Raw genomic sequence first — 25,065 nt, forward strand, 5'->3', positions numbered from 1 at the left:
TATTCACTTACTTAAAAAAAAAATCCTACCTGTGCAACCTTCAGCATAGTATGTACCCTTACTCCTGCCCCTCCTCCAGTCTTTTTTTTTAATTTGCTTTTATTGGTTAACTGTCATTGTTTGAATAGATTTATCCAAGAATCTTTATTCTCATCTGCTAGGCTTTAAGGTTTTAGTAAGCAAGGTTGGACAGGACTGGGATACATAGCTATGCTTTGCATGGTGTGAAGCTCTGGATATAAAAGATGAGTAGATCACATGTTGGGAAGTACAGTCTAACGGTATATTCAGATAAATTCATAATTACCAGAATATTGAGAAGTTTTTTTAGTTGGAACTTAATGTTTTCCAAAAACTGCATTTATGTGTAACAATAATTTTCATTTCCATTTGTAACCTTCAGAAAATATGTAGAAATCTTATTTTCAATATTCGTTTCCTAATTATGTCCTATTAGATTTCATTTTCGTTTATCACAATTTATCAGGTTCTTTCCTATGCGCTAAGAACTTGTTATGGATAAAGAGATTAAGATCCATTCTCTGTCCTCAAGGATCTTAAGAGTCTACTGGCAGAAGACAATAGGCAGTACAGAATTATAGAAATAGAATGGAAACGGTGCACTGAGAGAGGGGAGTTGCTTGGGGAAGGCTGCGTGGCTTGTCACAGATGTATCTATAGTCTGGCAGGCCCATGGTGTGATTATTTGTTTCAACATTTGATTCTTTTATAGGCTTTGTTTATCAGGTCTAGAAGTGACTTGACTTCTGGGGTACTGAGTCACACACCACAAATTGCTAAAATGATGTGTAAAAACCATTAATACTAATGTATTAATTTATAAGAAATGCAACAGTGGGGGGGCTAGGATAGTTGAGTTTGCTGATCATTATCTTCTTTGTGTTGGTCAAATTACAGTGAAGGCCAAATCCAAATTATAATCAGAAGATTGCTTGGTAAATATGGAATAGAAGCAATAAAAATGAGTTTGGTGCTTTTACTTAATAGCTGATGTTTCAAGCCTGATGCTTCCCTTTCCACTTGAATGACACACACTTTTACATTTTTCATGGGTTGGAGTATGTTAAAAATACACTGCCATTTTTCCTTTCTCCTTTTAAATTTTCTTTGCTATGTCTTTTGATGTGGAACATTCTTTTATTAGTGTTAATACTGTCAATCAGGTCTTACCTTTGGAAGATGTTTTGCTTTTCGTTTGCTGAACCATTATGCTTAATTTAACTTTTAGATGACGTTTTCTTATTATGGTAGAACACAGATAACAAAATATGCCATTTTAACCATTTTAAAGTTAAAAGCACTAAGTACATTCACATTGCTGTGCAACTACCACTACCATCTAGCTCCAGAACTTTTTCATCTTCCCAAACTGAAAATTCTGTACCCATTAACAATAAACCCTCTTTCCTCCTCTGCCCTAGCCCCTGGCAACCACCATTCCACTGTCTTTATGAATTGATTACTCTAGTTACTTCGTGTAAGTGAGATCATGCGTTTGCCATTTTGTGACTGGCTTAATTCACATATCATAATGTCTTCAAGATTTATCCATGTTGTAATATGTACCTGAATATTCTTCCTTTTAAGGGCTGAATAATATTCTATTGTATGTATATACCACATTTTGTTTATCCATTCATCCCTCAGTGTATACTTGGGTTGCTTCCATCTTCTGGCTAATGTGAATAATATTGGTGTGAACATGGGTGTATAAATATCTGTCCAAGATCCTGCTTTCACTTCTTTTGGGTATATACCCAGAAATGGAATTGCTGGATCATGTAGTAAGTTTGATTTTTGAGGAATCTCTATACTCAGGCTCTCATTTCCTTATTTTTCAAGTGTGTGGGATATATCTGTGGGTTTAGCAGGGAAGGGAGGTGAATCTTTGTTGTTCCCATACACTTCCTATGACTGTTAAGTGCCATAATAGAAGCATATGGTTTGATGAGAATTCATAGGAGGGACAAATGTTTCAAAAGATCACCATATTTCCCTGGGCAATAGCCAATAAATCATCTGACTTCTCTGTTCCCATCTTAAAAATTATAAAATGAAGAAAATAATATGTGTTTATCTTCTTGATAATATGGTCAACATAAATACAGAATATGTGAAAAATTTGGAAGTTTTTCAAGATAGGATTGTGAAAAATTTATAACTGCCTAATTGGAAAATCATTAAAAATTTATATACTGTAAAATTCCTTTCAGATTTTGTATTTTGAAAATTCATTCTACAGTGTTGATGTGGTTTACTTCTTTACTACAATCCTCGTATTTGAATTTATTTTTATCAACATATACTTACATAATTAGACTGAAGAGACACAGTGATAAGCTTGGCTCATCTGCTAAACTTGAAATAATATAGAACTTTAGAGATATAGGTAACTCACTTCCATACTCATTTTTTATCAGGAGTTTGGATGAAATGAAATGAAATAAATTACACTACTATGCCAAACATAAAATCCAAATATATTCTATTTCTCTCATTATGAAATATTTCAGATTTAAAAGCATCAAGAATATAAACTTCTGTGAGCCCAACATCTGACTTATGAGCGAAAACATCACCCAATACAGTTGAAGCTCCCCGTGTCCCGTATTCTTAAGATATATACTGTTCTGAATTTAATGTTTATAATTCCTCTCCATTTGTAGCTAATGAAAAATTTTAAGCCACATATAACAAACTGCTAAATTATTTTTAACTGGAACTGAAATTAGGGAGTAAAATAAAAATGAAACATCTCATTTTTTTTCTTTTTGACACCAGACAAAATGAAGGAGCATTTCTCTCTGCCATTCTCCTACTCATCTTGTCTTTCCTTGCCCTACACTGTTCCAAACTTCCATGTAGGGTGTTTTGCCTATACCCGTCTTCCCAGTACTGAACCTATTCACATTTCCCACGTCAACATACTATCCATGTTACTATTTTGGGAATTACTCTTTTCTATCTATGCTTTTAGACTATTGAACTGCACTGGTCTATACTAGGTTACTGCATTTGTCTTCTTCATGACTAGCATGAGGGTATTTTTGGGTCACACTTACTGGCAACATATATTAATATACGAGACACAATATAGGAGAAACATTGCATGACAATCAGGATTTAACTTTAGCAAGACAAGATGAATCAATAGGCTAAGATCTAACAAGAAGGAGTTCTATAGGAAGAATAAGAAGCCTTAGACTTTGGTTTAATAAATCCATTTAATAAGTATATGAGCTGGTCATGGCATGCACCTGTAGTCCTAGCTACTTGGGAGGCTGAAGTGGGAGGATTGCTTGAGCCCAGGAGTTTGAGGCTGCACTGAGTTATGATCCAGCCACTGCACTCCAGCCTGGGTAACAGAGCAAGACCCTACTTCTCAAAATAAGAAAGAAAGAAAAAAAAAACAATATATACAGGGGAAGCCATAATTTAACAGCACTATATGTTGAAGACTTAAGGTTTTAGTGACCATAAAGTGAATCAGTGATATGTGGCTGTCAAAATAGCTAAAGTGATATTAGGGTACATTAAAAAAAAAAAAAAGGATCTCAAAACAGGGGAAATGGTACTGTTCTAGTCACAGCATCTTATCACCTCTTATATTTGGCTCTAGTGCTATATCATAAATAATTAACTGAAATTTAGAGCAGAATTACCAGGATAGTGGGAGAAATTTGAGACCATGTCACATGGAAGGGTGAAAGCTCTAGTAATGTTTACTCAATGCTGTTGATATCTTTAAATAGTTAAGAGATACACAGAATAAGGATTACATTTTGATTCAATATAAAACAAATTATAAATTCCATTACAAAAATGGAATATGCTATTTTATAAATTATAAGTCCTCTGCTGTCAGTATTAAAACAGAATTGAATGGAAGGGTGGTGGTTAATATAAAGATTCAAGCTCTGGTAGGGAGTTGAATTTACATGGTCCCTAAGGGCTTTTCTAATTCTTAGCATCATATAGCTCTATAAAGCTGATTCACACAGATATTTAAGGAAATGCTGTTAGCCCCATTAGGATCTTTATAGTTCAATAATACCATAAACATAAAAAACAAAAAAGGGATGGGGGCACATCAAAAGGACACAGGAGCCAACTTCGAAGAGCTAAAGGATAACCCAAAGAATAAAATATCCATGAGTCCATAATATTAAGTGATTGAATAAATAAATAGAAGGGAAAGGACAAATCTTCCTTACAGAAGATTGCAATTAATAAATGTACAAGAATGAAGGAAATCATCATTAGAACTACAAAACAGTAATTGCTGCAGGAAAGATCCACTAATGAATGCTAAAATTAGTGGCATTTTTTGAGCTCCTGACTACTTAGAAATTGTAATTACGTCTCTTGACTTGAAGTCAGCAACTATCATAGCATGACAATTGATTTTGTTCTAAATAATAGTCAGATTTTGTTTTGTTTTGTTTTTTTTCAGATTTTTTCAAAAACCCCACAGCATTTTTTTAAAACTGTACAAACCTGTGAAAATGACTACAGTTTCTACATTTAGCATAACCATTCACCTAGGTGGTAAGGCCAAAAAAACTAGGAGTCGTTTGCAAACTGCACCCCAAATCTCACCACTCCTCACCACTTTATCTGCAACTTCCCTAGTTTTGCTTCTTGCCTACAGTAGCTTCCCAATTTTCTTCCTGCTTTTTATTCCTTTACAGTTTATTCTCAACATTAGTTAGTGACCTTTAAAAAAAAAAAAGTTAGGTCCCTTTAATCTCCTGCATAAAAACTCTCCAATGGCTTTGTCACACTTAGAATAAAATCTGCTTGCTACATTGATCTATAAATCTCTTTATGATCTGGCCTCTATCTGCTTCTCGGACTTCATTTGCTACCATTCTCTTCCTCTTTTCTAGCCTCAGTGGCTGTGTTTTTCTTCCTCAAACATGCCTCATTCCTGCCCCAGAGCCTTAGTATCTGTCATTACCTCTACTGGAGATGCTCTTTCCCCAGATCTTTGTACTGCTTGCTCGTTCACATCAGCAAGGCCTGTGTTTAAATGTCACCTCAGATAGGATCTTCAGGGAAGACCTGTCTGAGGCAGGCTCCCCTGCTCACTCCCCTGCTTAATTTTTTTCCATTGCATTTATCACTACATAACAAGTATTTGTTTACTCATTTATTATTTGTCCTCCAACTAGAATGTAAGCACCTGAGGGGAGGGCGTTGGTTTGTCTTGTTTGGATATACCTAAAACAATACCTACAACAGTGCTGGCCTTCAAATATCTATTGAGTAATATTTTTAAAACACTGAAAGGAGAAAGAAGGGAAAATGAGCAAGAAAGCCTGTATCAGAGGAAGAATTCTATCTCTGGGGTATGTACAAAGAATGTAAGCCTTTTGAGATAATTAAACTTTAAAATGAAGAAAAACAAAGGAATATTTTTTGTTACCAAATTCAGTTGCTTAAGAATAAACTTGAAAAATGTCAATGTAATTTTGATGACTGAATTTGGAGAGCTTTTGAAATAATCTTACACCAAGGAAAAATTTTATTAAAGTATAGATTACTGGTTATTTAAAAATACATGAGAAAAGACAAACATATAAAGGCTGTCTCATACAACTGATTTCTAAACTCAATACTTTTGAAATACAAAACAATGATCATTACCCCCAAAAGTCAGTTTATTGACACAAACTGATTAAGTTGGTCTATAACTCTTTTCACTCAATTTTATGATACTGAATTTTTTAATTTCATTCCATATCAGAACTTTGTTTTTTTGACATGTTTACTTCTCGAAGTAGTATATAGTTATTTCTTACAATTAATATTAGCAACTATAGGAAGCTTTCCTAAGTCACAAGAATTCAGTATGGTTGGTGCTCTGGAAATAGTTACCATTTTGGGTTATCTACACTAAGACCCACGTATTTAAAGGCAAAATATCAATGGGCAAAATATGGGGGTTGAGAGCAGGCAGACTAAGAAAAGAGAATGTTATCTTTTACTGCAGACCTGCTAAAAAAGACTCCATTACTTACTTTGGTACTATTGCTAGAGAAACAGTTCCTGCCAGACCACAGGCTGGCTGTATAGTTGTCCGTTTTATATTTCCTTTTCTAAAAAATGACATATTTTATCAATTAAATTGTTCAACCAAATAAGCAAACACTTTAATTACCATATACTTTAACTGCTTGAAATAAATTATTTTCTTAATTGGCCTAGCAGCCTTGTGTCTGGAAAAGCAGTAAAACCCACTTTGTCCCCAAATTAGAATGCTGACTCAGAGGCTGCCTGTGAGACACCTGGCTATCTTCTATCACCAGTCACGAAGGTGGACCTTCATGAACTCCATAACATAATAAATATAAAAATGATCTTATCTATCAACACACAATATTGAGCCAGCAAAACAAAAAAAGTACACTCATAAGTAGGAACTAGCTTGCATAAAACAAGAGGGTGTATCTCCTCTTATGTAAAACAAGAAGAGTACGTATGGTAATAAAAACAATCTTTAATAAGCTTATAAAGAGATGATTCTGGTTTACATGTAAGTCTGCTTAAACTGACTGTCACTGAATGATTGGAAATTTCTTTTCCTAACGTAATGCCCATTCATTGTAAGTTAAGCTGGTCCTAGTTTCTTACAAATCTCTTATTTCCTTGTATTCATCTACTACACCCTCACTGTGTTGCCATTTACTTATAAGCTGGGCCCGCCCAGCCAGCTCATAAAGCCTCTCTTCAGAAATATACCAGATGCATTAAACAGAGGCATCTTTTAATGGAAATCTGCACCTTCATATGCTGCAAACAGCATATGAAGAACCCAACAGGCCCTCCAATGTAAATACCTCTCATTTCACATTATCACAGAAACAGTGCAGTTTACTAACTACTCCTTCCTTATAGGAAACTCAGTAGCTGTAAGAAAATTTTGTTCAGTTTCAAAACATTTCAATACTTATTAATTCCAAAGATCCGAACACCATGTAGTTGTGGCATTTTGGGAATTAGCACACTCAGGAGAGAAGCTGTGTTTAGGATGAAGTGAGTTGTATCATACTTCGTATAGAAACTTGCGAGAAAATATCTGCAGAGATAAAAGTTAAAAATACATAAAACATTCAAAAATAAAATTACTCAGAATTTTAAAAATTTAAAAGGTAGAAAAAAGGCCACTGAAACTTAAATACCTAAAAGTAAAACCATTTTTGAGCATTAAAGTAAAAGACATAGTTTCGCCTCAAGTTTATTTGATTTGGGATTTAAAAATTTGTTTAATGGAGATACACATGTAGCATTTCTGCAATTATATAAATACATTTAATAGAATGTATTGCTACTTGGCATCTTTTAAAGTAAAAGGCATTCAAACTAGGGTTCATATGCCCTCTGAAATTTCAGGTATAGTTTTGCATTTCCGTGCATGTTTCTGAAGAGGAGATCTGGATCCAAAGCATCCATCCATCTTATTCTCAAAGGGTTTTATAACCCACAAGTACTACTACAGTAAAGCTTTGAAAAATGGACTTTTAGTGTATTAGTACAATTCATATCTTTGAAAGAAACAAATGCTTGGTTGCCCTTTGAATGTTCACATTTTCATACTGTAGTTGAGCATGTCTAAAACCAGTTTCACTGGTAACTTGAAAGAGACTGTTCTAAAATTCCAGCTGTTTTGCCATAACTAAGTACATGTACGTATTCAGACACCAGCATCTGAGAATTTAACAAGCCTAAACCACCTTTAAAACCATAAATTACCGAGTCCAGAATGCCTAGTTTTACCCAAGGGTATACCAAAGTGCAGACATATCATCTGGTTACTCAAAGAATATCCTAATATAGACAAGATGTAAAGAAGAAAACATATCTTATTTGATCATAACTAAAAAATTAGTTTCCATATAGGTGTTTGTCTAACTTTTATAGTACACAAGAAAAGTATTCTTAGAGTCTTTCCTCGAACTACTGTCATTAGTTTCTCATAAGGAGATAAATATCTTGTATAATACGGTTAGAAAATAGCTACTTTCAAGTATGACTAAAAACATCATAGAGAATCATATATATAATTTTCAGAACAATCTAGATTGAGAAATTCTATAATCTTCCACCTATTTCACAAAACTATGGTCAGAAAATTCTTTCTGTGAGTAAGCCATATTCCTCAATCTTTACTTTAAATTCTTTCTTCCTGCTTTCATATACCTGAAGACTGTTTTTATACTTCCTTTAGTGAACAAAATAGGATATTACTTGCACTTAGTAGTAAGCTCATTTGATTTCCCATCATCATTACAGGTTTAATCTATAAACTGATAAATTGGAAATAATAATCTTAGAATGGGTTCTTAACTACATCATAACATATATCCCCTTTGTCTTTTAATGAAACTAATCGTGGCCGGGCGCAGTGGCTCACACCTGTAATCCTAGCTCTCTGGGAGGCCGAGGCAGGCGGATCGCTCAAGGTCAGGAGTTCAAGACCGGCCTGAGCAAGACCCCGTCTCTACTAAAATTAGAAAGAAATTAATCGGACAACTAAAAATATATATAAAAAAAAATTAGCCGGGCATGGTGGCACATGCCTGTAGTCCCAGCTAGTCGGGAGGCTGAGGCAGAAGGATCGCTTGAGCCCAGGAGTGTGAGGTTGCTGTGAGCGAGGCTGATGCCACGGCACTCTAGTCCGGGCAACAGAGTGAGACTCTGTCTCAAAAAAAAAAAAAAAAACCTAATCGTGTGTGTAGATTATATGAAAATTACTTAACTCTTTCAAAAACTTAGACAACCCTCCAATGGTATGCAAAACCCAAGTGGGAATCAGAGTGATAACATTTGTACATTTATTTGCCAATGGATATATTGGGAAGAGACCTGTATTAGAAGATAAAAGCTTAGGGTTTAATCTTGGCTCTTGACTCCAACTAGCTCCAAGATCTTGAGCAAAATAATGTATTTGAGTCTGTTTCTTTATCTAAAAATCTGGGATAACTTTCCATGTCACAGCTAACCTGACAAATGATGATTAAATAAGAAAATGTGAAAGTACTTTGAAACATATCAATGCTATACAGATGGCTTTAATGTTGTGTCTTCAGTTACATAAGGAATCTAATCAAAATATTTGAAATCACATCTGTTGGTCAAAAATATATTTTGAGAAATATGGCCTTATACACATACATCTTAGTTGACCTTTTTTGATGGCTCTTACTGAAAATTCAGAATGTCAGGCTTTTTGCATGTATTATATAATGCAATCCTCAACATTTTATAGATGAGAAAACTGAGGCTTTCAAGAAAATGGCCAAAAGTCACAGAACTTAAAAGTAGTTAAGCCAAAAACCAAACTTAGAGCCATCTGAATAGCCAATATTTTTGTTATCACATTTACTTTTGTTAGACTACATTTTTCTTTGAGGTTAATTTTATATGGGACTAACTCAATTCAAAATTTCTTCAAAGTGCTATAAATACAAGGAAAAAGAAGCCTATTACTTTATGATTAGTTTATTCCTTTCACTTGAAAATGCCTTCCTTTAGTTAAACATCTATCCAAAACCTACCGTCTCTTAAGTTCTAGCTTAAGGAATTCCAATACCTCCAAGAAGTCTTCTCTGCTACTAAAGGCTGTACTGATTCTATTACGGACAAGAAAATTATGTATGAGCTATGTGGTACAGAATGTTGATTTAACATGTACGTGAAATACATCTACTATGTGCAGGCCACTGTACTGCATGTGGAATTCAAAACAATCTATGCACTTATAAATTCTTTGGAGAAATAAAACAAAATATATATACCATTTTTATTTGTCAATTATACCTCAGTAAAGCTGGAAAAAAATAAAGGCGGAGACATTTCAGGTGGAAGCTATGATTTGAACAAAGGCATAGAAGTGGGACTACAAATGAAATATTCAAGAAATGCTGCTTAGAAGAGCTTAATCTGGTAGGAGTTAGGTGGGGATAAAATATTCACGTAAAGGGAAAATGAGGTAGGAACCATTTTCTGGAGGATCCTGAATATCAGGTAATAGGAGGAAATCAGATACCAGTTACAATGTTAGATGCTTTACAGATAGATATTATCTCATTTATTTCTTATAGCACCAGGATTGAACTAGGTATCATTAGCTAGAATTTTATATATGAGTTAACCAAGCTGGCTGAGTAACATATATAAGACTCAACTCATGTCTGTTCTATAATGAAAGCCTGACCTCTTTTTTTCAAAAGCATAGCTTCTCCCAAGGAGTTGAACATCTGAATAGGATTGGGGAGCCAATGAAATTCTTCTGATCATCTACACCATTATTTAGGGAGATTAATCTGATAGTGCAATACAGAATATGATTATGTTTAGTTTTCTTATAAGAAACTTAAGGACAGGAGCTGGAATATATCTGACCTGTACATCCTAGAATGTCTAGGCACACTAATGAGCATGAAATGTCATCTTCTTATATACTGACTGAAGTGAAAACTGATTTATTATCAAAGTGCCTGTACTTTATCTGAGGTAGCTATTTATTGATAAAAGTTTTCAACAAAATATTGTTTCTAATTCCAATTCAATCTGACAAAAGGACATCTTCCTTTTATCCAATCCTCCTCATACCTACAAATTTCTAACACTTACAGAATTATTGGAGAAATTGTGAAAAACTTCCGTGAAGATGTAAACTGTACTCCATAATCCAGTTGTTCCCAGTGAGTTAGGAGCCTTGCTTTACCCTGGTCTGGAGTTTCAAAAGGTGTTCCTTTCACTGCATGCAAAAATACATACATGCCCTGGAAAACAAGTAAGGGGATATATAATCAATATCAAATACAAAATTAGTCTTTGTCATTAAGCATTAAGGTAGTTCCAGGCTGTTTGTGACAGAGTGTGTGATTTAACAGCTCAAGTTTTAAGCTTTCATATAACAGTGAAAGGCTGTAGTCAGTTTTTTATGGCAATATAAAGCTTTCTGGGGTATATAAATATTTGGTGAAAATCAGTAAAAGGTCAACCATACGTAACCTGTTTTCATCTCTTTTCATTAAATTGAAAATAAACAAAAAGTATCATCAGGGTAACTTCACATCATTACATTTAGATTTTCTAATAACTTTTCCATTAGGAAAAAGGATTACCTTTTTCCCCAGTGTATAGGGAACTTTTCTCCAGAGTGTCATTGGTAAATCTGGTAATACTTACAAAATGATAAAGACATATAAACTGGTAACAAAATAATCAAACAAACAAAATCTATCAGGGAAAATGGTTTTGAAATATTTAATATTAGGATTGCCTTTGCCTCCATAGTTCTCTTCCACAGCGACAAGGACAGTCTGGTGTAATAGCTATAGTATTTGACTCAATTCACTTTTAAAATCACTGTGCCACAGTAGTGTTTCTTCTTAAGTCAGTTTTTAAAAATAAAAGTAAAAAACATTACTAAAAGCCATTCTGTCAGATGATATGTTTAAGTACCTAATTTTGTGGTTAGGTTAGGAAAAAAACAATATACACTAGATTTGGTTTCCCTGTGATTATGATGCCCATTTAGATTGATACGTAGTACTTCATTCATGATCACTGTTTGAGGTACTGGTAACAGCAGAAAGCCTAAATATTACCATGAAACAGTTTTTCCCTGTGGAAGCCACCATATAATGTCATTTTTTCTACCTCAACTTTTAATAAATATATAGAAAAATAGAACGATTAGTGATTTGAAATTTTCTGTTACACTTAGTTAAGAGAGCACTTCCTTTCAAAGCTTAGTCTACTTTCTAGTTATTATTAATAGGCAATTCAAAAGTTATTTAGCTGCAATAACATCTAAGCTATAAAGGAAAGGACTCATGTTCAGTTGGATTTAACTCACCAAACATTTAATAAGTGGATGATATGTATAGGACACAGGACATGCATACACATATGAAACTGAAAAACAGATGTACCTAGCCTTGAAAAAAATTCAATCCTCTAGGAGATGGTAAGAAGAAAAAAAAGATATGCATAAACAATTAGAAGGTAGGGCAGAAATTGCTATCAAAGGTATAATCAGAGTACTCAGCAAATGCAGAGGAGAGAAAGGTTCTTTGTTGCTGGGGCAAAAGCCTTGATACCACCCTGTCAATAACCTCACTCTTGAAGGTTCAGCTCAAATGACAATTCCTTAGTGAAATCCTCCTCAGTAGTAATTAGCCTCCTATATGGTTGCATAGAATTTTACTGAAAATACTATTATAGTGCAATATATTATGTTAGAGTTGTTTGCATGTTTGTTTTTCCATTAGCCTGAATACCTCAGGAATAACGGCTGGTACAGAGTAAGTACTAGGTATGTTGGAAGATGACATTAAACCAAGGAGTGTTTATTCTGTAAGCACCAGGAAACCATTTTCACATAGGCTTTAAAGGGAACTATGAAACAGAAAGTACATGTTTTCAAATGCTCAGGAGCATATGACCCCCCAAAAGTTAAGGACCTCTATTCTAGACCACATATGTGTTAGAATCTAAGAGAGGAAGAATCCTCTATTTCCTTCAAAGCACATGCACTTACTAGTGTTTAGAATATTCGATCAGTTTATTTTATATATCCTTTCCAGTGAAAAAGAATAAAATCTTATTTGACCAGGTCTTTTACTCCAATATTATTTGTTAAGTAGTCTCTATATAAAAATGTTAGTGATATAGAGATGATTATTGCCACAACAAAAGAATTAGGCAGACGGGATCCGGCGCGGTCAGGGCGGGGCGGCCGTAGACCACATCAAAAGAATTAGGAAAAGAAAGTATGTACCTCATGGGTAGTCCTTAATAAATATTTACTGAAGCAAAATGAAGAACATTCTCACTCATTTTTAAAGCTGGGCTAAGAATCTTGTGAAGCATTAATACCTGTAAGAGTGAACTATAGCAATGAATAAAAAAAAAAAAATCACTGTAGGTTTCTACTGTATGGTTCAAAAAGGCAAATATAGTATATTTGTCTAACGAGATAAAACAATTAGGTCTGTTTTCCCATACTGAAAAGCATTCAGTATGTATTTTACATTTTTAATTGGTTTAATGTAGGCTATCTTCAAAGGAAACAAATTTGGAGTCATATAATTGCTACATCTATGGCTGGTTAGTTAGGCTTTTAGTGTGGTGAACTAATGAATGAATCAAATAATAATAAATTCGAAGTTTGCTTTCCTGCATGGTGTCAATTACCTATCAATTTGTCCATGGTCATATACTGTGCCTCAGTCTCGGGTCAACCAACTTGAAAACGTGGGGGGTTGCAGAGCAGGGGATGGCTTCTAAAATACATTTAATACATGTGCCATTGGAGAAGGGAAAAGACTAATTTATTCGGCAGACTTTTTAATAGGTTTTTAGAGATACAGAAATTAAAAAATAGTAAGATAAATTGCTAATTATAAAACAATGATAAACACATGATGAAAGACTGTAGCATGGGAGTGTATAGATTCCTAAAGGAGGTGATACCTAAGTAGAGTTTTGTTGGTAGGAATCAGGCAAGTAGGAATCAGGCAGGCAGAGCAGGAAGGAGTGGGGGGTATTAAAATAATAGAAAAGCTTAAGCCAAAGTAAAAAGGTGAGTGCAAAATGATTTTCTTCATTGCTAGAGCATAGCCTGTGTTTAGAGATGGTTGAGATAAGATGGAGTCCCTTTATTGCCTCTGCACTGCTATCAACTGGTCTTATATGCTACACAAGAAACTTGGAATTTTACAATGAATGCAATGGATAATCATTGAAGGACTTAGCGCATGATTTGAGCAGACATGCATTTTCAAAATATCACTCTGCCAAGCTGAAATGGAGGAGTGTAGAGTAGAGGCGCATCAAGAAGACCATTTGATTTACTGGAATAATCCATGTGAGGAAAAAAATGAGGGTATGGGAACCAAGCTGATATTAAATCAGTAGAACAGACAGTGCTTTGACCAAATAGATATGGAGCATACAGGAAAAGAAGAAGTTATCCTAAGACTATGGTGACCGTACATATATTCTAGTTTTCATAGGACACTTCTGATTTACTCCTATTCTCTTTGAGTAATTATTACAGGAGCTCCCTTTTACTCTAAAAATAGTCTCAGTTTGGACTATACATTACTGGTTGAGTATCCCTTATCTGAAATGCTTAGGACCAGAAGTGTTTCAGATTTTGGATTTTTTCAGATTTTGGAATATCTGCATAGACATAATGAGATATTTTGGGGATAGGACCCAAGTCTAAACACAAAATTCATTTCTGTTTCATATACACCTTATAAACATAGCCTGATTGTAATTTTATACAATATTTTTAGTAATTTTGTGCGTGAAACAAAGTTTTGACTGCAACCTGTCACACGAGGTCAAGTGTAGAATTTTCCACTAGTGGCATCGTGTTGGTGCTCAAAAATTTCAAATTTTGGAGCATTTCTGATTTGGGGTTTTTAGATTAGGGATGATCAACCTGTACATTAATCACTTTATCACTGACATTCAGTTGTCTGGCTTGGCCTTTAGAAAAGATTAGGAATGAAGCCAGAGGAGCACATTGTGGGTGGTAAGGAATTGATCAGGAATAAGATGAGTTCCATTTATACTTGTTTGGTTTAAGGTACAAGGTAATCTTGTGCTATAAACGTGAGTACCTTTATTCTACAGGTAGAAACTGCAAATATGGGTAAATGAAGTGTCCCTAGGCAGAATATATAGCGTAAGTAGAGATCAAGAAAAGAACCTTGGGGACAGCAATATTTAATAGAGGAAAAGAGAAGGAAGACCTTGCAAGAGGAAAGAAAGATAAGAAATGTATCCAGGAGAAAATGATCCCATGGAAGCCAAAGGAAAACTTTCAGTAAAAGGGAGAGGCTTAGTGTCAAGTATTTCAGATAAGTCACTACTGAAAAACATACATTGTTTGCCCTTACAGAGTCTATCACATAAAATGGACTAAGTGGACATTTATTTATCATTTCCACTAGCACATCATCCTTTTCCTCAAGCCAACTTCAAATACACCCCAGAAGATATAAATATTAATTTTTAAAAATCTATTTCTCCTACATTTCTCTGTCTTAATGCTCTATGTTCTTTTTTTGTTATCTTTAAACAAATATAGTTACTATGGATTCAGTTAAAATTCTCAACCTTCATAGAGATGTGGCAAGGGACAAAAAAAAAAATTCTCAACTTATTGGATTTCTCCCTTTTTATTCTACTTTTAATATGCTATTAAAGACAAGAAAAAAATCACTATCAGGATTGTTGTATGTTTTGTTTTTGCAACAAGCAATTTCCAGGGCTGCATAATATGGTCTGTAGAGTCAATGGAACCGCTGATACTTTGTAAAGCTAATATAATATAGCTAATACAGGAAAGTGATAGTCAACCAGAAGCAGCTAAGGCACTACAAGATCCTGAATCACATAAGATATGATTAAGCTCAAAATTTCTATACTGAAATAGGAAAGTATACATACACAATTTAGAAAGATTTAACAAGGATTGAAACCAAAGATTTTCATTAGACTCTAGTTAACCAAAAAACAAAATTACTTCTGTAACTTTCTTGTAATTTTTACTAAAATGACCTAGTATTTTATAGATTCTATACAATGAGAGAAAAAAAAGTCTTACTTAGAAAAAAGGCCCAATGTTGAAATAAATTGTGACGGAAAACAGAAAATCATATCCAAGACTAAAATTCTTCAAAATAAGTCTTATATACCAAAACCACTGAACTATACACTTTAAATGGGTGAATTTTATAGTATGTGAATTACATTTCAATAAAGCTATTAAAACGAAGTCATTTTTTTTACATCATAAAACCTTAACATACTATATCATAAAATTTACCATTAGCCATTTTTAAATTTACAATTTAGTAGTATTGAGTACATTCACACTGTTGTGCAGTGTGCAGTGTTGTGCACTGATGGTTATCACCACTACCATCCATGTTCAGAACTTTTTTCATCTTGCAAAACTGAAATTCTGTAACAATCAAACAATAATTCCCCATTCCTTCCTTCCCTTCACTTCTGGCAACCACTAAGTCTTCAGCTTTTAAGTGTTTAGTATAAGGTGACATTCTTACCAGATTATGTATAATATTTGTTAAGGTCCAAGCAACAGGAACACTGAAGAAGGGAATGCTGAGTAAGACGATATGAAGCAAGCCAACTCCCAATGCATATGTCAGCCACATACCCCGGCTGTTCATTACACGGGTATTTGGATTCACTTCACTGTGGGCAACTCCAACATTCATGTTTGCTCTGTAGGGAAGTAATGAAATGAATCAACACTGATAAATTAACTTGCAAATCGAATACCCCTAATTTATGACATGACAAAGTAAGTGTTACGAGAATTATTTTTTTCCTAGTTACTCTGAAATAGAACACATACACCCACCAAAATATGCTACTTGCAGATGCTGATGAAGAATCCTCAACTTTTGACTTTATGGTGAGATAAAGACTTATTTTTACAGTTCTCTTTGAAAAGATAAATAGTTAAAAACCTTTTCCTAAAGCTTGTCTTCTAGCATGTTAGTTTTACTAAATGAAATAATGGACAGGAAAACTCAAAAACTGAAAGAGAAAAACCTGTATTTTCTTATATTATCAGAGCAAAGTGACAAGCCCGGAGCTAAGTTTACCAAAAGAATCATCTAATATTAAAAAGAAAAAGCAGAACTGACCCAGCCAGTCAGTTGAGTAGCCAGACTCTTTAAGGTAATGTAGCCACAGAGTGGTCAGAGTTCAAATTACTTCTTTTTGAATACTGACGCTGGGAGGAACATGCCATTGACATAATCTGGTGTAAAATTTACATGGTCAAGGGATAATGCTTCTCAATTTTGTGATACAACTAGATTAAAGCAATGAGTCTTCCGAATATTTCTCTAGTTAACTCCCTTAAAACTTTAGTTTTCTTTCTTTCTTTTAAAAAAGTTTTTCCCTTCCCCTTTTACATTCAAGATGAACACCAAAGGAAAAACTGATAATAGTTCCCAGTTATTTTAATGATGATGTTTACTTGGGTCTAAGTATCTCTTAAAAATAAAACTGTGTTAAAGAATACCTATCATCCCGGGGGAGGAGAGAAACGGGGATAGATTATATTTGGAACAGCTCTGATTTAAAACATATTAACTTGTTCCATTACAGAGTTAGCACAGAGAGAGTAATTTCTCACAATCCCATCCGCGTGGGGTTTCCGCGTATAATGTCCTCTTCACCATCTAAAGATCTCTGAAACAGGAATAAAGCCTTACGGTGATGAAAGATGAATCAAAAGTCTCAAATTTACATGTATGAATATTTCTTGTACTGTAAACATCCATCGTTTATCATATATTATTTTTAACTGTTACAAGTTATACCTAGACCATGCCACCACTTAAGATAGTTTTCCCACTTTCCACGAGATGGAAAAAAAACGATCGCAAGAGGCCTAAAATTTACATCTCAGCTGGAAGGCAAAGCTGGTGTGGTACAGGTCCTACTCCAACCAGAAAAACCTTTCCCTGACAGGTTTGCCGCGCCGCTTGTGGCAAATAGTGACTCCATAGACAGTGAAGACGCTCTCGGATCTGCCCTCGCCGGTGCCTGTGTAGACCGCGGCTCGCAGCGGCCCCTTGGGATAGCCTCCCCCAGCAGCCTGAGCTCCGCGCCAGTGGAAACTCAGCAAAAACCGCTGCTGCTACCGCCGCAGCGCCTCCCCCACCCTCCCGTTTCTTCTAGCAGCTGCAAAGCCCGTCAAGGCCGTCGCACCGCAACGAGGACTTGGGGGGCGAGCCTCTGAGGCCACTCGCCCCGCATAGACAGGGCGCTGCCGATGCAGCCCGAGCCCACTATGTCCCCTCAGAACGACCCTGGCGCGCCAGCAGCTCCCTACTGACAAAGGCAGCAGTACAACCCCTCCGTATCCGTGCCCTCCGCGTTTGTCCCCACTTACCCGCCGCCCCACTCCCGGCAGCCGGCACGGAGCAGGACCAACCCGGCGGCTACTGCAGTGTATCCCCACGCCCCGAATGACAATGGTCCGCCCCAGCGCTACGCAGCTTGCGGAAGCTTTCAGAGGCAAACTTGCTGCCAGGGGATTGGCTGCGAGCAGCGCCAATCCCACGTTCCTCCCGGGCAAGGCGGGAGTAAGTGCGGCGCTCCAGGTGCCCGCTCTGCCGTGCGCGCGCGCGCTGGGGCCAGTGGGGAGATCCGTGAAGCCGGGCCTGGGCTGCTGGGTGGTCGTCGCTAGTGGATGGTCATTGCCTGCCTCGCGCGAGCAAGAAGGTAGTGTCGTGTGGCTAACGGGCTTTTATTCTTATATTCTCGAAGGCTCGGGGACTCCCCTAAATTCGCCCGGGTCCGAGCACGAGCGCCGAGGGCGCCTCCCCACAGGGGTAGGAAGCAAACGGAGCGGGTTGCGGGCGCGCTCACGTGGACAGCGTTCTCGGAGCAAGTCAGGGCTTCTTAGTGGTCCCGTGTGACCTTTGTTGCAGCCCGTTCCTTAGACCCTTCTGGGTGAAGGACTTCAAATTTGTTTTCCAGGCAGAAAATTTAACCCATGACAACTGTAACTCTTCTTGCGAATGTGGCGTTTTATAATATGGTATATTGTGGCATCACACAAAGGGTGCAAGTAAACTCTTCTAAGTCAATCACGATTTTTGCTAGTGTCATTCTGGGTTTATCCATACGGGGAAGACAGGCATCTGTATTACATTCCGAGGAAATGTGGATTCCATAAATCTTATTTGAGGACGGAGAAGAATAGTCTTGATTAGATTTTTTGGAATAGTCTTTGAAATTTCTTTTACCTTGGCAGTGCGCAAAATTTATGATTTTTATTGCTGAAATAACTTTCAACAACGTTTTGAAACAGATTTAAGGGGATGTTTCGTATACGTCTGTATATATCTTACATTTCTCTTCTATGAAAGCAATTGATTTAATTTATTCTTTAAATAAATTATTTTTTTGTGTGTTCTCCCTAAAGTTTGCGAGTTCTCTGATTTCTACTTCTTTTTTTAGGTGCACCTGTTGTCCTTAACTGACTTTCCTGGTCATCAGCAGTCTTTCAGAAGTGTTCCATTTCCCTCTCAGCAAAAATGGAAGACTGGCTATCCTGACTTTCTCAGACATTCTGTGCTGTGACTTGTAAGCCTGATATCAACCCTTCACTTTTCAAAAGAGGTCATTTGGTATATGTATAATAGAATGCTATATTCCAGGGTTTATGTTATGGATATGTGATTAATATAAAACCCCTGTCCTCAAAGAGCTCTGATGGAGGAGGAAGGGACAGACAAACAAATAGAATAACCTGTGATGAGTTTTGAATTAGAAATAAGGAAAACGTGCTATGGGAATTAGGGATGCCTAATCTGTTGAGCGGTGAAGGGAAGGAGTTTGGAGCAGGGAAGAAAGGTTTCCTTGAGGAGGTGGTGTTAGGTTGTTAGAAGTCAGCCTAGAGAGAGGGAACCTTGTGAGCTAAGGGAGGAGTGAGTACCACCACATTAAGAGAGATAAATTGTATAGTATGACTGGCCTAGTGCACATTTGGGGAATGATGGGATGAGATTAGAAAGGCAGGCAGAAATCCAGTTGTCAGGGAGTTAGGACTTAATCTGGTTAGCGGTTGGAATCCTTTACAAAAATTTTGAGTAGGGTAGCAACATTATGAAATTTAAATTATAGAAAGAGCCCTATAAGTGGTTGAGGTTGAAGTTAAAATATCAATTAGGTAGTTAATTGCAGTAGTTCAGAGGAGAAAGGTTAAGGGGCTGAACAGAGGCAGTACAAAGAGGAGAGGACTAGTTTGGGAAATATGTAGGTAATAAGATAGATAGGACTGGGTGGCAGGATGAGTGAGGAAAATTTCTAGGATGACTTCAGGGTTTCTAATTTTGCTTTGTGTGCTTGGATGGAAAGTGTTCAAGGGCATGGCCTTTGGAATCAAACATGCCAGGGTGTGCATCTGCCACTTAATAGTTTTATGATCTTGAGCAAGTTCTCATGCCTTTAAATTCCATTTGTGATAGAGAAATGATAGTATACGTAGGTTTGTTGTGAGGATTAAATGGGATGATGTATATAAAGTTCTTATGTTAGCTGTTACTTACATTATCAAACAAATATAGGAAAAAAGCTAATTATTACTTAAGCAGAATGTGCATGTCCAAAAAAGAAAGTTAATTAGAAAAAGATTCTGAAATCAGTTTGGGACATGTTAAGTTTAAGTTGTCTTCAGTCATCTAAATGATGATATTTAGAAGATAGGCGGAAATAGGCCCTGGAGTCCAGTAAAAGTTATGAGATACAGGTGAGCTAGAAGATAAAATGGAGGCCAGTTACAATTGAGTACATAAAGGAAAGGAGTTAAGGCAATGGCGACTTGCCGGGAAGGAGGACACTTTTTCTAAAGAAAGTTTACAATGACACGAGAAAGGTGCTGATAAAATTATTTTTAGTGGCCCTTCATTAATATTAACGAAATGCTTCTACCTTAGTTTGAGAATTCTAATAATCTAAGAAAAACACTGATCAACAAAACTTTGGGGTGTATTAACCCAGCCTCATCTCAGCCTTCTGGGCAGTCTTCCTAATCTCATCACCTTTGTCTCATTCCTCATTCCCTACAATGCCTCTTCCAGAATCTCTTTTTTCAGATCTTTAATTTCATCCCGATATTTCTTCACCTTCTAGTTTACTGAGATCATGGCAATTCATTGCATAAACTCTGTCATACCTTACAGACCCCACCCCACAGTGTCTTCTGATTTCCTAAAATGTCTGCATCCCTACCCATACTCTTTTTCCTTCAGTGTCATATCATGTTTCTTCTCTCTTAACTAACTGCTGTGGTCTGAATGTTTGTGTCCCCCAAATTCACAGCTGTATGGTATCATTATTATCCCCATTTTGTAGATTAGGTGATGTTTAGAGAGTTTAATTTCTTCCATGTTACATAGCTATTAGTGTAACATCTAGTGTAAAACCGAAGTAGTGTGATCTCAGAGCCTGCCCTTTTAACCACTACTCTATCCAGCACTGTCCAATAGAACTGTAACGTAAGCCACATATATAATTTTAAATTTTCTAGTAGTCATATTGAAAAAGGTAAAAAAAAAAAAATTAATTTTAATAATGCATTTTATGTTCCCTAATATATCCCAAATATTACCTATCATTTTAGCCTATAATCAATATAAAAAATTAATAAGATTTTATATGTTTTAATGCTGAGTTTGAAATCCAGTGTGTATTAGCACATCTCAGTTTGGACTACCCACATTTCAAGTGCTCAGTAGCTACACGTGGCTAGTGGCTACCATATTGGACAGTGGAGAGCTGTACCCTTAGGCACAGGTGGGGAACCTTTTTGTGTTGTAAGGCTGCATTAATTTAGCCGTAATCAAATAAGGCCGAATTCAAGGAACTTCAATTAGATATTCTTAAAAATGTACATTATTTTGTAAAAATGTAAGTACTATGTACTTAATAATTTCAAAAAATGAAAACTATTTGCTAATTTTAAAGTTAATTAACCTTTTAATGACTTTATTGTATGTACTTTTTGTTGGAAATCATTTGAATATTTGATTGCAGCATGGAGGTTTGCAGTTTCAGGTGATCCTCTAGATGAATGATCTTAAGGGCATCTTGATTTGGGTTAGGTAGGAGAATGTAGGCAGTAGTATGTGGTTGAAAATCAAAGCATTTTTCTAGGTTTCAATTGTGTCTGTCTTAGCATCAAACAATGACTTTAGAATGTCATCTATTGAGAGCTCAATCAATCCCATCTGTAGCTCTTTAGGTGCCTTGATATCAATTAGGTGAGGCTGAAATGCTAATTTGAGTGTGATGTCATGATTCTCAGTGAACCTTTCACTGTATTTTCAAATTAATAGGTCTATAACAGCTGTGTATTCTTCAGATGATTCACATATATCATCCTGCTCATCAACGACATTTGCTAATGGGGGAAAATGTTCATCTGAAATTTCCTTTTGAGGAAGTGTTTTGAGAAAAGATAGGTTTTTTCAAAATGCTTGGACTTTTTGCCACATATCGTATATAGACTTAGTTTTACCTTGCAAAGAAATATTCAAGTCATTTTGATTTGACATATCACACAGAAATACCGCATTCCTGTAGAAATCTTCTTTCAATAATTCACATTGCTGATTCTGTTCTTCATAAAATTTAACTATCTGTTCTCATAGAGATAAAATTTGGGCTAGCACCTGTCCCTGCAATAGCCAAAGCACTTTTAGAATGATATAGCAAATCCATACTGAACACCTCATCATTCAACTTTAGGGTGTTATGAAAGTGAGGATGCCCTGTTGCATTTGCACAAATATAGTTAACAATACTTACAACTTGTTGCAAAGTGTCACTTAAAATAGTAGCTCTAGCACAGAGATTTTGCTGATACTAGGTACAACGAAAAGAAATGAGATCTGTTCATACTTTTTTTTTAAATCTGTGCAATAAACCCTTCATGTTTTCCTATCATGGAAGTTGTACCATCTGTACATACACTCACTAAATTTACCAAATTCTGTACAATTTCATGACATTTATCTTGAAAATTCTCAAAGATACATGTTCACAAGAGTGCCCAAAGTAACTCTTTGTAGCAAAGAGAAACTTCTCTTATGACCCAAATGAAGTATAAAAACTGCACTGAGTCAGTAGTATCAGTTGACTCATCCAAAGCAATTGAATGGTATATATTTTCCTTTCAAAGTATTGCATGAAGTTGTGTCAAGTTGATGGCTAATTCATGCTGCTGATCGGTTATGTTCTCCCTGAAAGAGGCAGTTGCTTCAGTGGCGTTATTCCCAGGTCTTATTGCTGCTTTTTTGCTTTTCATCTTTTAATTTCTGCAATACAACCTTTCATGCCTCTCCGTCTAATTTAAAATATTTGTGATCCTTATGAGTGTTGTAATGCTGATGAGCATTGAATTTCTTTAATGTTGATATTGCAGTATCACAAAAGAAGCAGATCATCTTATCTTTATAGAAAGAAGATAATATTGCAATTCCCAATCCTCATTGAATAATCTGTTTTCTTCCTTTAGCATTTTCCGGGTCTTCTTTGACTTGATGGCTGTTAGACAGAATTAAAAAATACTGTTGAGCTGTGCAGCTATTCATAAATTCCACTTCAGATAGAAACACAGTGCACAGTTGTCAAAAACTGATAACAGACTGATGTACTTGACCCCCATAAACTCTGACCAACCAGCCTCGTGTGGCAGTTGTGCCAATCAGGTGGGGGAAGTTATAACTAAATCATGAGTGTAGCAGCTGCCAATTTCCAATTGTGCCAGTCAATCTGGGAGGATTACTTTGTTGAAACTTATTTTATTCTTTGGTATTTTTAAATGCATTCATTGTAAAAATATAAAAGACAAGCAAAAATGTATTAATAAAAATAAATGAATTTTGTAAAATTTGGATTCAGTCAAAAGGCCACACTTAAGGACCTAGGAGGCCACATGTGGCCTTAAGGCCGCAGGTTCCCCAGGCCTGCCCTTAGGTCTGAAGTCATTTTGAAGCTTCAGAAGATTGTGAAAGGTACCTTTTGCTTGTGACAGCACTAATTTGTGCGAATGTTACGACCGTGGAACAGCATTAGCTGACTGGGAGTAGGAAAGTCTGCCAGCCCTTGAGAGGCACAAAAGCCATTGAAAGGTAGTTGTTAACAGTTACTCAAAACTGGGTACCCCCAAACTAAATCAAAGATAGAGATTAATTAGAGGGTAATCGTTAGTATTAAAAAAGAATTCCCAGCATTCTTTTACATAATGATCTATTATCATGGTACTGTGCATTTTATAAAGTTTTACCATTTATAGAGCATTTTGCATATACTTTCTTATTTGATCCTTACAGTAAACCAGTGAGATATTAGCTCCATTTTTACAGATGAGTTGATTTTACAGAGGAATTTGAGTGATTTACTTCATTTTATGTGTAATGAAGATGAACTCCAAGACCTGTTTTGTAGACTCTGATCTGTTATGTTTTTTCACTGTGCCAATCAGCTTTGCCTTATGTATAGCAAAATATAGTTAGGCTGTATTTATGAATTGTGACTAGTAACACCCTCAGAATGCAATATGTTGATCTCAGAAATGCATTCCTTAAAATCCTATGTAATTGTTACAGTGCCAATACTCCATTTCCTACTCAATTACTGAATCTTAGTTTACGTGACTTTGTCTTACGTTGCTTGAGAAAGAATCCTAATCTGACACCTTTTGGTTTCGTTTGTTTTGGGCATTGCTATTTTGTTTGGACCTAGATTCCATAGGATTGAGTCATCATGTGACCATATAACTAGTCATGACAAATAAAGGAAATGCGTAGGGTTCTCCCTGCGCCCATTTCTTTGTCCAAGAAAATCTTGACTCTAGGGAAGAATTGCATGTTGTGAAGCTAGTGTTTGTTTTCTGGTAATCCCTTCTGAAGTTAGGCTTTAAGGCAGATGCAGGCGCACTCCTTGCATGTTTTGCATATGGAATTTCCAGTTGAGGTTGGTTTGTTTGTTTATACAAAAGTTTCCAGCCTTAAAACAATTATTTGCTCTTGGAGATTTTAGATCTACAGATGGGATCTAGCACATAAAGGACCTTGGATGCCAGTTTAGAGATTTGAGCTTTATCTGTTGGCTTTGGGGAGCCACATGATTACAGCGATGTTTTAGGCAGAATAATGTGGAGGATAGTTACCTGGCATGTCTGGTATCTGGCTCGTTCAGATTAACAGTAATTCTAGGGTCTAGATATCCTAACTCCAAAAGACCTCAGTGATTGAAAAAGACATTATAACTCATCAAAACATATAGATGACTAATGATGTTTAAATGAGACTGTCATTATCTATATCCCAAGGTGATAACACCACCTGGCCATTCCCCGCCGAACAGATCATACATTACACTCATTATAGCACAACTGTTCTTATCATTCTTCAGTTATTACCGTAGTGTAATTCACCAACTGAATGTTTTTAA

The 25,065-nt window shown here is 36.0% G+C and overlaps 2 protein-coding genes across 2 annotated transcripts in view; one reads left to right on the forward strand and one right to left on the reverse strand.

Annotated features, from left to right (window-relative positions):
- Nucleotides 1–6,503: 6,503 nt before the first annotated feature.
- On the reverse strand, nucleotides 6,504–18,106 carry ORMDL1 (ORMDL sphingolipid biosynthesis regulator 1). The gene is made up of 4 exons (XM_012663647.1): nucleotides 17,993–18,106; nucleotides 16,125–16,305; nucleotides 10,660–10,811; nucleotides 6,504–7,102 (listed from the first exon to the last, which is right to left on the reverse strand). Exons 2-4 carry the CDS (start codon nucleotides 16,296–16,298, stop codon nucleotides 6,967–6,969), a joined length of 462 nt encoding a protein of 153 aa, XP_012519101.1. The 5' UTR covers nucleotides 16,299–16,305; nucleotides 17,993–18,106; the 3' UTR covers nucleotides 6,504–6,966.
- Nucleotides 18,107–18,232: 126 nt separating this feature from the next.
- The window catches only part of PMS1 (PMS1 postmeiotic segregation increased 1 (S. cerevisiae)), a 90,085-nt gene continuing 83,252 nt past the window's right edge, over nucleotides 18,233–25,065 (forward strand). Inside the window, exons 1-2 of the mRNA XM_012663641.1 lie at nucleotides 18,233–18,324; nucleotides 19,066–19,191. The gene's annotated coding sequence lies outside the window, so the exon portion shown is untranslated. The remainder of the gene's footprint in view (nucleotides 18,325–19,065; nucleotides 19,192–25,065) is intronic.

The sequence above is a fragment of the Propithecus coquereli genome, unplaced genomic scaffold, assembly GCF_000956105.1.
Source record: "Propithecus coquereli isolate 6110/MARCELLA unplaced genomic scaffold, Pcoq_1.0 Scaffold82, whole genome shotgun sequence".
NCBI lineage: Eukaryota > Metazoa > Chordata > Mammalia > Primates > Indriidae > Propithecus > Propithecus coquereli.

What these genes read in the sequence shown, in the direction of transcription:
- ORMDL1 (XM_012663647.1), bottom strand. Translation starts at nt 16,298, where the DNA reads ATGAATGTTGGAGTTGCCCACAGTGAAGTGAATCCAAATACCCGTGTA. An exon ending in CAAATATTATACATAATCTG is followed by an intron (nt 10,812 to 16,124) that starts GTAAGAATGTCA and finishes CTTGTTTTCCAG; the next exon opens with GGCATGTATGTATTTTTGCA. An exon ending in ACAATTTCTCCAATAATTCT is followed by an intron (nt 7,103 to 10,659) that starts GTAAGTGTTAGA and finishes TTATCTCTGCAG; the next exon opens with ATATTTTCTCGCAAGTTTCT.